This window comes from Podarcis vaucheri, assembly GCF_965113315.1.
Source record: "Podarcis vaucheri genome assembly, chromosome: 2".
Classification (NCBI taxonomy): Eukaryota; Metazoa; Chordata; class Lepidosauria; order Squamata; family Lacertidae; genus Podarcis; species Podarcis vaucheri.
In genome coordinates, this window is record NC_138760.1 from 7,884,461 (window position 1) to 7,896,513 (window position 12,053).

General features: G+C 44.8%; 1 protein-coding gene across 1 annotated transcript; it reads left to right on the plus strand.

Annotated features, from left to right (window-relative positions):
* Nucleotides 1–1,586: 1,586 nt before the first annotated feature.
* Nucleotides 1,587–7,824, plus strand: LOC309526266 (exendin-3-like). The gene is made up of 6 exons (XM_082212173.1): nt 1,587–1,644; nt 2,283–2,324; nt 2,878–2,986; nt 4,545–4,697; nt 5,827–5,880; nt 7,369–7,824. The coding sequence occupies exons 3-6, from the start codon at nt 2,886–2,888 to the stop codon at nt 7,376–7,378; spliced, it is 318 nt and encodes a 105-aa protein (XP_082068299.1). The 5' UTR covers nt 1,587–1,644; nt 2,283–2,324; nt 2,878–2,885; the 3' UTR covers nt 7,379–7,824.
* The last annotated feature ends 4,229 nt before the right edge of the window (nt 7,825–12,053 follow it).

Sequence of the window (12,053 nt, forward strand, 5' to 3'; positions counted from 1 at the left end):
TGGTAACATAACCATGTGTGCCCCTTGCGGACATCAGCCACCTGAGGTGATCACCTTACTTTTCCCAATGTTACGGCTGGACCTGCACATACCACAGCCAACATGAAGCTGAAGGAACTCCCTTTGTTCATATTCCCTGTTATTTTCTAAGTGGGCCAGGAAAAGCTTCCATTATTGGTTTGCAGTCATTCCTTGCTTTAGAGGGAAAGGCCCTGGTGGTGGCATCCTCCCTGTGGCAGCCATGTCAGGATGGGGCCAGGCAATGAAGTTGAGAGAGCTCCAGGCTGGTGGCAGTAACCCTGCAAGTGGTGAACGTTGTCTCTCCCTGTCTTCTTTTCTGTTCCATTCTTCCACTGTCCTCCTTGTTGCTTATGTTTTGCTAGAAGAGAAACTTCTCTCTGCAGGAATGTGCACTTACCTCTCTCACTTTCTCAGTATGTGTGTGTGGTGGGAAGAGGAAGAGGGAGAGGGAGAGGAAGAGGAAGAGGAAGAGGAAGAGGAGACAGATCACGGGCAACTGGTAACTAGAGTGGCCTAAAGCACTTCCAAGACTGAACTGACCACTCTTTGAAATTAGTTGATTAATCAAATATAAGTTTCATGTTGATAATTATGGACAGCATCTTTTCCAGAGCATACAAAAGACACTGTCATTTGAAAGTACCTTTGACTGAAAGAATCTTCAAGTTACAGTAACAGGAACCAAGATTCCTATGGTAACTGCAAGCCTAACACATTTATTGTAGGTAAACTCTGTAGATGAGAGCCCATTTCATCCGTTGGATATTGCATAAATCTTTGTTCTCAAGGGGTATATGCAGTTTGGTATAGAGCGTGGGGGGAGTTTATGGACAGTGGGGCCCAAAAGTCACAAAATGCAAATGATAGCCGTAAGCCTATCACATCTCTGTATAAATTCCAAATGCATACAAACCAAGACACTCATTCCCAACTAGTTGCAGCTAAGATCATTTCCCTTGCTTTGCTATTTTAGCACCTGAAGAAGGGCAATTACCTTCTGTGGTGGAAACGATGCTCCAATCTAGACTGAGTCCAAATGCAGTCACTTTGAATTTGCTAATGAATTCTCCCTTTTCACCTTCAAACTGGAACCTTAGATGTTAGCAGCAGAATCCTGAGAGACAGAAATGTCTCCCCAATAGTCTCTGAATGTTGCAGATTGGTATTGTGGTGTGTGTTCTTTTATCTCTCTTTCCCTCTTCTTGTTGTTTTAGAAGAGAAAGGTGTTTGGAACATCACTCCTTCAGGCTCACACAGGATGTGGCCCTGCAACAGACACACACACGCACACACACACTCCTCTAGTAAGGAAGAAGCGTGCTGTTGACTTGATCCACCTGAGCATTGTGGAGAAAACCTTGCTGAAGGCACAGCTAAGGAGTCCTGCAATGGTCACATCTTCTCTATGGACCCACTTAAAAATAGAAAAGGAAAGAAAGATCCGGTAATGATTCATAACTGGCCCATCCAACCAAAATCATGAACACCAATGACCTACCTGTCATCTTTTAGCATTCCACTAACAAGCTTAAAAACCCTGGTAAGGAATAGCATTAAGCCACAAAATCAGCTCACAAAGAGAAAGGACTCAGGATTTAAAGAGAATCTTGCGTCTTTCGGAAGGTAAGCAATATTCTCTTCAGCAGCACCATCCGTCTGTATAAGACTCAATCTATAGCACTTTAAATGAGGCATTAACTAATGACAGAGGGGTAGGAAGTCTCTATTACATTCAAAGTAGCGGGGAGAAGGCAGATATCGGGTTTTCTAAGCTAAGTCATGAAGGAATGTGATTGCTTTCAGTTTATCCAAAGTGAGACATCATCCTAGGTGCAAACAGCTATTCTTTTAAAGGAAATAGATTGGGAAAAGCAAGGCATTTCTGTCATTGTATAGTTGGCACTTTGGCTGGAAATAGCTTGCAAAAGCACGCATCAATAAGTTCCACTAAAATGAAAAAGGCACACATGCAAATAACAAACTCACTAAGCACTGAAATGGATGCTGTGGTCTTAAGCGTGCTTAGATGAAAGTAAGGCTGGAGGAACAAGCGACAGCTTTTAAGAGCACAGAAGGTGGAACGACAGAGCCACAATTTCCCATAGTGTACACATACATTTTCTCATTATGCTTACTTGCTGGATTTGTTAGACTCCTTTCCAAAGAGATCGAGGCAATATGCAGCACCTCATATTGTAAAACATGTTTTTGAAAACTTTACCCCCTTTTTTATTATAAAAAAGCCTGTTTTCTCCAATCAGGTTTCTGAAGAACTACAAAAACTTGTGAACAAAGACAATAAGGTGAGTCTCTGCATAGCATGGACAATGATGCCTCTCTCTCTCTCTCTCTCTCTCTCTCTCTCTCTCTCTCTCATACCACTTTCATTATCTAGAGAGGAAGGACTCCTCTGTCTCCATGCGTTTGGGATTGCTATGTCAGCCTCATTTGACTGAACGGCATGAAATCAACTTCACATCAGCTTCTTTAGCTTAGCTGGTGTGTGCCAACTGCAAGTTCAAATGTTCAAAATCAGAAGGCTCTGGCCAAATAAGTTCTATTCAGAGCAGACCCATTGAAATTTATGGACTTAAGTTAGTCACATATGCTAAATAAATAAATATGAAAAAAAAATAATTCCTATCGATATACTACTCTGAGTATGGCTAACATTAAATGCAGCATAGAATCATGATTTGGATGTTTACAAACTCATTTTAAGAGTCGGGGGAGTCATTCTTTCCTTTGAAACCTTAAAAAGGCATCATTGTGTCATCTCCTAAACTGGTAGGTAAATGTAACTTTTAACAACAATGATCTGATTTCTGGTTCATTTATTTGCTTGTTTTGATGCAGAAGGTCTGATGAAGAACACACAGTGGCTTTACCTTTGTGGGCTGGTTGTTGCAGCTTTTCTCCCCGTTAGCTGGCAAATGGTCCTGAAAGATTCGACTGATGAGTCCAGGTAAGAAGCATTTAAGAATGATCGACAGAATGGAGTTGAATCACAGGGACGCAGATACTTGATGAATCCTTGTGGAAATCTTCAGAATATATTTTCAGCACTGTCAAGCTGACTCCTAGAAATTTGAACCCTTTCCCCAATCCTGTAACGGAGGAAATAGGACGGTCAGTTTAAGATAATATGAGGAGATTAACTGGCAACCTCTGTCCACACCCCAGTTAAAGCAGAATTTAGAAATGTATGCCAGCTGAACTATATATTACTACATACTACTGCGTTTTTCCATATATAAGACTAAGGGAGCTGGGCATGTTTAGCCTGGAGAAGAGGAGGTTAAGGGGTGATATGATAGCCATGTTCAAATATATAAAAGGATGTCACATAGAGGAGGGAGAAAGGTTGTTTTCTGCTGCTCCAGAGAAGCGGACACAGAGCAATGGATCCAAACTACAAGAAAGAAGATTCCACCTAAACATTAGGAAGAACTTCCTGACAGTAAGAGCTGTTCGACAGTGGAATTTGCTGCCAAGGAGTGTGGTGGAGTCTCCTACTTTGGAGGTCTTTAAGCAGAGGCTTGACAACCATATGTCAGGAGTGCTCTGATGGTGTTTCCTGCTTGGCAGGGGGTTGGACTCGATGGCCCTTGTGGTCTCTTCCAACTCTATGATTCTAGGTTTTTTCCCTAAAAAATAATGTAAAAAATTAGGGGGCATTTTATACACGATAGTGTGTCCCTCCATTTTCTTAAATCTGAGTCCCCAAAAATAGGGGGCGTCTTAGAGACAGAAAAATACGGTGTATATAAACTGTGTGTTTACTTAAAACACAAGAAGATGGTACAAGTTGGTGCCCTTTGTAAGTTGCATGGGAGCCTTATTTGTGGAAATAAGTTCAGGGTATGCCTATGGAGGTCAAGCTCATGCCCCAGTCTGAACCCACACAGCTTATGCACATTCAGTTTAAATTGTGAGCAGACTTTTCTGCAGACACAAATGTAACATGCCTAGATTGTGGATGCATAATCCTTACAAACAGCAGAATCATGCAAACTGGCCTACACAGGTACTGTTTGTTCATAGGTATATCGTGTGCGTTCACAAGACCTACTGGTCGTGAATAAGTTGGGGTGGGTCCAACAGGCATAACTATTACTACCCTGAAGATATGTGTTCTCTTGTCACGGGACGTCTGCTGTGCAGGGCTTGTGGTAGCCAGTGTTTTAAAAAACATGATGGGTGTTACTCAGAGTGGACCACTTGGAATTAAAGGACCTAACTTAGTCTTGTTCATTAATTTCCGTAGGTTCTACTCTGTGTAAAATTTAATTTTTTGATAAGGTGTGATGTGCTATGAAGATACTCTTACTATGGTTAAAAGCAGGCATAGGCAAACTCGGCCCTCCAGATGTTTTGGGACTACAACTCCCATCATCCCTGACCACTGGCCCTGTTAGCTAGGGATGATGGGAGTTGTAGTCCTAAAACATCTGGAGGGCTGAGTTTGCCTATGCCTGGTTAAAAGGATGTATAATTCTGTCCATTCTTGATTTCGGATACAGGTGGCAGTCTTATGAAACAGAAAGCGCCCACAGCTTTACATCTAATGTCAAAAGACATTCTGAAGGCACCTTTACCAGTGATTTTACTCAATATTTGGACAAAATGAAGGCCAAGGATTTTGTACACTGGCTCATCAATGCCAAACAGTACAGGTATGTAGTAGACTGCAGATCAGTTTTCCAATCAGAGTAAAGACAACAGGGCCAGCAGAAAGACAAAGAAGAATCAAAACCAAGGTGATTCCTATATAACTATAAAAATACTTTCTTACACAAGTGTAGGCAGACACAAGATAGTTCTTTGCTTTCTGCAGTAGGTCAGCATAGGTTTCAGAGTCCCAGTTGTTTGACAACAGCAAAACAGTGATTATAGTTTATTGTTCAAAGGTTTTATTCTGCTTTATTATGTTTTGTGCTTTTAAATTATGCCCTGCTTTGGGATTACAGAGGAGTGAAAAGTAGATAAGAAATGTTGTTGTTGTTGCTTTAAAAAAAATAAAACAACTTATAATTCAATAAGCAAAAGCTTGCAACCATGATTAGAAGGGAGGATGATTTTTCAACCTCGGTATGGTAACACTCCAGAATCAGATAAATGAGGGCGCTCTTAATCCTAAACCCATTTATTTAACCCTACTCTTCATTGATTGGGCCTCAATTTAGCAAAATTGAATTAAATAATCTACTGGTTGAAATGTAAAAGGTTCGTTTGTTGTTATTATTGCTATTAATATCATCATCAATACTACTATAGCTTGATTGATAATTATTCCCAATTCAGGAACAATCAGCAATGGGGTTATTTATCTAGCTGGTCTCGTTACAGTAAAATAGCTACAGGAAAGTCAGGCTTTAGATCAGTGGTAGGGAACTTTTGTTGCTGGACCATCTGTTGCTCTGACCATCTCATACTTGCTGGGACTGATGGGAGTTGTAGTTCAGCAACATCTGGATAGTCAAAGGTTATTTCCACCTACTTTTAGATGTTTGGTGATTTGGGAATGGCTTGGCTCTGTTAGGCTCCAGTCCTATGCAACAGGGGTGGAGAACACACAGTCCTTCAGATGCTATAGGCTTTCAACTCCACGCTTAGTAGCAGCCAGTATGGCCAATGGTCAAGGATGATGGGAGTTGTAGTCCAGTAACATCTGGAGGGCCAAAGTTTCCCCGTGCCTTACCTAGGAACAGTTCCTATTGAATTCAGAGTTCTTTCTAAGTAGACATGCACAGGTTTACGCTGTTACTGTTGTTTTCATAACTGTTGCCTTATTCCTATTCACAGCTATAAAAAGAGGTTCATCAAGGAAAGTTACCCATCTGGCTTTCTCTCATTCAGGTAAGTCTTACTGCATTTGAAAAGAGAACTGTTACCGTATGACTCACATCCTCAAGACAGATAAGCTTCAAGGGTTCTGTACTTTCCCTATTTCTGGAAAGAGAAGGACAAGCCAGTGCCATGCACTAGAAGTGGTCACATTTGACTGATTCAAATCCTTGTGTAATAGTAAATACTTCCCTGTCTACATGTCTGGAAAAATCATACACTATGAAATACAGCCATACCTTGGTTGACGAACGCCTTAGCAGTCAATCGTTTTGGGTCCCGAATGCTGCAAACCCACAAGTGAGTGTTCCGGTTTGCAAACGTTCTTTTGGAAGCTGGATGTCCGGCAGGCCTTCCACAGCTTCTGATTGGCTGCAGGAAGCTTCTGCAGCCAATTGGAAGCCTCGCCTTGGAAGTCGAACGAACTAGCGGAACGGATTCCATTCAGCTTCCAAGGTACGACTCTACAAGTGATTTTTACCAGTCACACAGATGCCACTTCAAACACAGTAAGCCCACAACTCACACACATTTAATTCGTGCACATTCAGCTTTAAATGCATGGCAAAAAAATTAAAAGGGAGGAAAAATGGTTCCAGGAAAAATGGCAATCCCACCCACCCTTGAACCCAGGGTGTTTTGGCTTTAGTCGTGATCCCCAGAACATAACCCCTGTTTAAGTTGCAGTCTTACTGTATTGGATTGTATGAGTTCATTGAATAATCTTAGGACAGTCACTGTCTTTCCACCCAACCTACCTCACAGGGCTGTTCTGTACTTGAGCTTCTTACAGAAAACAGGAAATATCGTATTTTTCGCTCCATAAGACGCACCAGACCATAAGACGCACCTAGTTTTTGGAAGAGGAAAACAAGAAAAAAAATATTCTGAATCCCAGAAGCCAGGACAGCAAGCGAGATCACTGCGCAGCGATCCCGTTTGCTGTCCTGGCTTATGGGATAGCCGCGTGCAGCCTTTCCCAGGCAGCAGAATGAAGGCTCCCCTTGCCCGGGAGAGGCTGCACATGGTTAAGCAAGAAGCCAGGACAGCCAGCAGGATCGCAGCGCAGCGCAGCGATCCTGCTGGCTGTCCTGGCTTATGGGACAGCCGCGCACAGCCTCTCCCGGGCAGGGGGGGGGGCTTCATCCCCCTGCCTAGGAGAGGCTGCACATGGCTAAGGCTCCCCCGAGAGCCACGCTCCCTTTAAAAGCCCTGAAGAGCCGCACACACGCTCCATGTGGCTCTTTAAAGGGAGTGCTGAGTAGAGCCTCCCGCCTGCATTCGCTCCATAAGACTCACACACATTTCCCCTTATTTTTTAGGAGTGGAAAAGTGCGTCTTATAGAGTGAAAAATACAGTAGTTCGAAACTATTTTTCTGAAAGCGGGAGGTGTGCAGCCCCCACCCATAATTGGCCCAGGCAGCTGCTAGGGCACCCCTAAATTCCTTCTGACCTGAACTCAGTCCATCTCCTTATTCCATGATCTATCACTTTTACAGATATGCGTAAAAGGAAAACTCAAAATACAAGAATCCCGAGTTCCCCTGCTTTGATGTCCAGCTTCAGCCAACACTGGAGTCTTTTGCTCGACATGGTCTTACCATCATTCTTTAACTCTTCATTGTTTCCAAGTTGGTGAGCTACAGGCACTTATGAAACTTGCTGCTAAAGCTGTCTGCACTAAATAATGGCACATTAAAAGTGGTTTCTTCCAGCCTCTCTCTTTTGATTTCCCCTGTGTTCCTTGGAGGTGTTTGGTGTTAAAGGTGGGATTTATGGGTCAAAACACACCAATGTAAAGGTTCTGTTTTTAATAAGATGTAGATTCTAAACAGTCTGGCCTCCAATAGTTCCAACAGTCTACAATTCCAGGTAAAAAGAATGCAGCAGCAGCATAATTACTGATGAAAGATTTAAATGATTGTTAGGTACTCATCGCCTAGGACATCAAAGCCATGGTCCATCAAAATGGAAAGCTGTGCAAGTGTGCTGATCCCGGGGGATTACAGTGCGGTGTGGTCCAAGTCCAGTCCAAGGTCGAGGGTGTGGTATGGGGCTGTCCAACAAGGCTGAAGCGGGGTCCAAGGCAAGGAGTCGGGTGAGGTCAGGAACTCTGGCAGAAGAGCAGGACGGGGTGCCGGCAGGAACAGGTTACCCACAGTCAAAATAAAAAAAGAAGAAGTGTGCATGCACACGAAAGCTTATACCAAGAACTAACTTAGTTGGTCTTTAAGGTGCTACAGGAAGAAATTTTTTTATTTTGACTATGGCAGACCAACACGGCTACCCATCTGTAACAGGTTACCCACAATGTTGCTCCCACAACCTGGGACTGGGGCTAGCTGGCTTTTATCTGCCCCGAGGCATAGGGTGGCCACAGGTGACTCGCCTCTCCTGGCCTGGAGGCAAGCACTCCTCCTGCAAGAACTTAGTTCCCTCCACCTCTCTGCCCTGAGCCTCTGCAATCCAGAGGCAACCTCGCCTTCCCCTGACGGGGCTGAGAGTGGAGCACCTGCAGGCAATGGGTCCTCTATCACTTCTGGAGCCAGAGCAGATTCAGCTGGTGTCTGCTCCTGAGGCACAGGTGAGAGCCCTTCAGGTTCAAGCCCCTGGAGGTGGAGACTCCTGTGCAGGCTAGGATTTCTCAGGTTCAGCCTCTGAATCTGATTCCCAGGCCATCACAGCAGGCACAGAACCTCAGCTCTGCTCCCCTATTGTACTTTGCATGTTGATAGCAGCATCTGGGCTTGAGGAGGCATGTAGTCCTCACCTGTCCTGAGACTAATCCAGCTGAGGAATCACACACCTCCTTCCAGATCCAGCCAGCCCCACCTGGCCAGTTAGTGAGCTGGGCTGTGTGCTATTGCCTGTCTCAGCTTCCTAGAGAGTTCCTCCCACTCCTCCCTATGCCTTGGAGCTTGCTTTGTTTGTGGAGATGGGGACACCTCCAGCTCTGGTAATGGGTCCTGCTTCTCTGATGCCTGTGCACTGATCTCCTCGCCATCCTCTGACACCCTGTGAGTACTTTCTACGCCCCCAACCTCTTCCTCCTCCATCTGCAGCTTGTTCTAATGTGTACCAGTGGAGATGGCAGTACTGAATCGGTAGCTCATGTCCTTCTGGCTTGCACTCTTTATAAAGATTTGAAGAGTGAGGTTATCACCCCTCCATTCCGGGTCGCCCAACCATTGTTACACTGTCCTTTCTCTTAGCAGATCAAGATGAGCAGGTGACAGCAAAGGTTGCAAGGTTTTTAGCCGGGGCAATTAAAATAAGCTCCATTATTTGACTATTGATTCAAACCCCCAAAATGTATTTTATATAATTGACTTTTTACCTTTAACCTCTGTATACCGCATTTTGTTTGTTTTATTGCTATGGCTGGTGGCTGATGCAAATAAAGTTTCATTCATTCATGTGTACCAGTTGTTGCTACACCCATCGCCAGGATCCGTTTCCTCCTCCCCATTGTCCTGCCAGCTCATGACATGAATTCTCATATTGTCCCCATCTTCCTCCCTGCTGAATTGTACAAGGAATAACATTGAGACAAGGGAGGTGGGAACCGGCAGGCTGTGAGTGCCACACTTGGACTGGCTATAGATAAGGCGGCAAAGAAGTGGGGGGTGGCAGAGAGCAGACTGCATTTGGTGGGGCACAGCCCCACTCACCTGTGCAGACTATCTTCCAACGTTGCATGCTTCTTCATGTATAAAGGCTTCCCCAGGAGACATAAGGCCTCTTTCTTGTGCTGGGTTTCCACCCTGGGACATTTGAAAGCATATCAGAGACAAGAGTGCCTTCCAGCATATGCAGAATGCATATATCTCACCAATGAGCAACCACAGAAGGCAAGGGCGTTCACATCTGAGGGCTTGAATCAAGGGTACAGCTGAATCCAGAACTCTCTTAGTTATAAGCTATGCACACTTAGCGTATTTTTCGCTCTATAAGATGCACCCGACCATAAGACGCACCTAGTTTTTAGGGGAGGAAAACAAGAAATAAGAAGCCTCTCCGCTCAGGAGGCTTTGCGGGGCTATCCCTGAAGCCAGGAGAGCAAGCGGGATCGGTGCGCACTGATCTCGCTTGCTCTCCTGGCTTTAGTGAAACCAAACCTCCTGGCTTTCCCCCAACCTCCTGCTAGAGCCATGCGCTCTTTAAAGGGAGCGCGGCTCTTGGGGGCTTTTCTGGGAGGTGGGTGAAAGGGACAGAGCTGCGCACTCTGTCCCTTCCCCCACCTCCCACAAAAGCCAGGGATAGCTGCGCGAAGCCTCCGCAGGGCAGTGGGATGAAGGCTCCTCTGCGGAGGCTTCGTGCGGCGAAGCTAGAACAGCGAGAGGGAGCACTGTGCAGTGCTCCCTCTCACTGTTCTGGCTTCTGGAATAGCCCACGAAGCCTGCATTCGCCCCATAAGGCGCACACACATCCCCCCTTACTTTTTAGGAGGGGGAAAGTGCGTCTTATAGAGTGAAAAATACGGTGCGTTGAAATACGTGGGACTTGCTTCTAAGCAATGTGACATTGGACTGGGCAGACATTTTGTCCCCAGCTAGCATGACCATACTGTGTTATGGTCCAAAACATCTGGAATGTATCGAGTTAGGGATGATTGCTGTGAATTATACATTTATATGAAGCCTGGTGCACACCCCCATCGTTCTACCCGGACACTGAGGTCCAGCACCGAGGGCCTTCTGGCGGTTCCCTCACTGCGAGAAGCCAAGTTACAGGGAACCAGGCAGAGGGCCTTCTCGGTAGTGGCACCTGCCCTGTGGAACGCCCTCCCACCAGATGTCAAAGAGAACAACAACTACCAGGCTTTTAGAAGACATCTGAAGGCAGCCCTGTTTCAGGAAGCTTTTAATGTTTGATGTATTATAGTATTTTAATATTCTTTTGGAAGCCGCCCAGAGTGGCTGGGGAAACCCAGCCAGATGGGCGGGGTATAAATAATAAATTATTATTATTATTATTATTATTATTATTATTATTATTATTATTATTATCATCATCATCATTATTATCTACTTCGTTTGCAAAGTTCAATGGAAGTTGGTCTTGAGCTGCAGTGGGGGTCCCCATATATTTTTAAAAGAGCAGTACCTCCTTTCAGCATTGAGGTGCTCAGTAGTTTCATAAGGGGGGGGGAGGTTACTCAGGCTCAGAGCATACCAAAAGGGAAAGGGAAGGAAACAGTTGCAAGGAGAGATTTCAGCCAGAAGCAAAGAGGGACGCTGACAAAAATATGTGAAGACAGTCCAGCCTGGCCTCTAGCATCTGCTTATTATCTATGTCTCAAGATGTTTTCTGTTTCACATAGAATCTGGCCTCTGGTAGTTCTTGTGATATGTTTACTGCACTCCCAACTAAATTTGAAAGGATTGTGATGACATCACTCCTGGCAAAGTTCTCGATTTCCTGTTAAGACATCCTTGCTACGAATCCTATTGCATCACTTTTCTCAATATTCATGTGGGATACATAATGCAACATTGCATCCTTGGGCTTTGCACTTATTAACCTGGAAGAGGCTTCCACTACTGGTGACTCACTAAGTGACAACTCACCTGTCATGCGCAGTGGCCTGCTGGGGTTCAATAAACTCCCTGTTTTTACTGGTGGACTGAGACTGCACAAACAGGAAGGGATGGTTGCATCTAGCAGGGTGCCACACATACCGTATTTTTCGCTCTATAAGACGCACCAGACCATAAGATGCACCTAGTTTTTGGAGAAGGAAAACAATAAAAAATATTCTGAATCTCAGAAGCCAGAACAGCAAGAGGGATCGCTTCATAGTGATCCCTCTTACTGTTCTGGCTTCTGGGATAGCTGTGCAGCCTGCATTCGCTCCATAAGACGCACACACATTTCCCCTTAATATTTAGGAGGGGAAAAGTGAGTCTTATAGAGCAAAAAATACGGTAGTTGCTGGGAATACATCTGGCTTGGTAGGTCACAAGTTGGACAGGCATGATCTGAAAGTCCTCCTCCTGCTCAGGGACCAGGGACCTGTAAATTCTGTAAATACTTCCCTTTGTGATATGATGGAGTAAGTGTGAAAGACTATACAGTGACTCCTCGGGTTACAGACGCTTCAGGTTACAGATGCTTCAGGTTACAGACTCCGCTAACCCAGAAATAGTACCTCAGGTTAAGAACTTTGCTTCAGGATGAGAAC

What these genes read in the sequence shown, in the direction of transcription:
- LOC309526266 (XM_082212173.1), top strand. Translation starts at nt 2,886, where the DNA reads ATGAAGAACACACAGTGGCTTTACCTTTGTGGGCTGGTTGTTGCAGCT. An exon ending in GATTCGACTGATGAGTCCAG is followed by an intron (nt 2,987 to 4,544) that starts GTAAGAAGCATT and finishes TTTCGGATACAG; the next exon opens with GTGGCAGTCTTATGAAACAG. An exon ending in ATCAATGCCAAACAGTACAG is followed by an intron (nt 4,698 to 5,826) that starts GTATGTAGTAGA and finishes TCCTATTCACAG; the next exon opens with CTATAAAAAGAGGTTCATCA.